This window comes from Alligator sinensis, unplaced genomic scaffold, assembly GCF_000455745.1.
Source record: "Alligator sinensis unplaced genomic scaffold, ASM45574v1 scaffold781_1, whole genome shotgun sequence".
Classification (NCBI taxonomy): Eukaryota; Metazoa; Chordata; order Crocodylia; family Alligatoridae; genus Alligator; species Alligator sinensis.
Genome location: NW_005841845.1, coordinates 3,669,651 through 3,670,503, shown reverse-complemented (window position 1 = coordinate 3,670,503; position 853 = coordinate 3,669,651). Strand labels below are relative to the sequence as shown.

The 853-nt window shown below is 59.9% G+C and overlaps 1 protein-coding gene across 1 annotated transcript in view; it reads left to right on the top strand.

The window, feature by feature from the left end:
- Positions 1–435, top strand: part of LOC102373112 (mucin-12-like) — a 4,831-nt gene extending 4,396 nt beyond the window's left edge. The window contains exon 6 of the mRNA XM_025207128.1: positions 292–435. Within this exon, the coding sequence (XP_025062913.1) occupies positions 292–336 (45 nt within the window). The 3' untranslated portion in view covers positions 337–435. The remainder of the gene's footprint in view (positions 1–291) is intronic.
- The last annotated feature ends 418 nt before the right edge of the window (positions 436–853 follow it).

Sequence of the window (853 nt, the reverse complement as noted above, 5' to 3'; positions counted from 1 at the left end):
GGAAAGGACTAAGCGCCCCGGGGGTCTGGAGCGCTCTGAGCTGGGTGCTGTCGGGATGAGCGGAGTCTCCCTGCGGTGGCTTTTCTTCCTCTCTACATCCGCTCTCCAAGGGCCACAGCAGGAGGGGAGGGCAGTGATCCTGGAAGAGGCGCTAGGCAGAGTTGCTTGGTGCTGGAAACAGCAGTGCAGCTAACGCTGCGTATCCTCCCCCTGTCGGGAGGCAGCACCCATCGCCCTCCAGGCCTCGGTGAACACCGGCCAATGCCCCGCGTGCTTCTCCTTTGCTTGCAGGATGACATGATGGAGGATACGCCGCTCTCGCTCTACAGCTACTAGGCCACCAGAAGATGACCCTCCACCCGGCGTTGGAGAGGCTGGAGTGCCCTCAGGAGCAGGCCCTGGAGGACGGGGGCCGATTTTTGCACAGGGACAGAAATGTTCCTTTCAGACAGTTTGGTTTGGTTTGGTTTTAGACTTGACGGGGGCCGATTTTTGCACAGGGACAGAAACGTTCCTTTCAGACAGTTTGGTTTGGTTTTAGACTTTTTAAATGTTTGGTTTTCAAGTTTTTATGCTGAGGGCCGGAGCCCCTGCCTAGCCCTGGCCCTCTGCTCGCCGCTCGCTGCGTCCCAAATACCCCGGCGCTCCCCCGAGAGGCGTTTTCCAGTTCGGTTTTTAGCCCCGTGGCTGTGTCGAGGTTTTTACTGCCCATCTCCGGTGAGGACTCACCGGTGCTCCCTGGCAGTGGCTGCCCTGGGCCAGAGGGCAGACGGCTCGAGCCCAAGGAGCTCCTGGGTTTCCACATCAACACCGGGAACCAGAGTCAGGCAGCAGGTCGGCTCCCGCCCGCTTT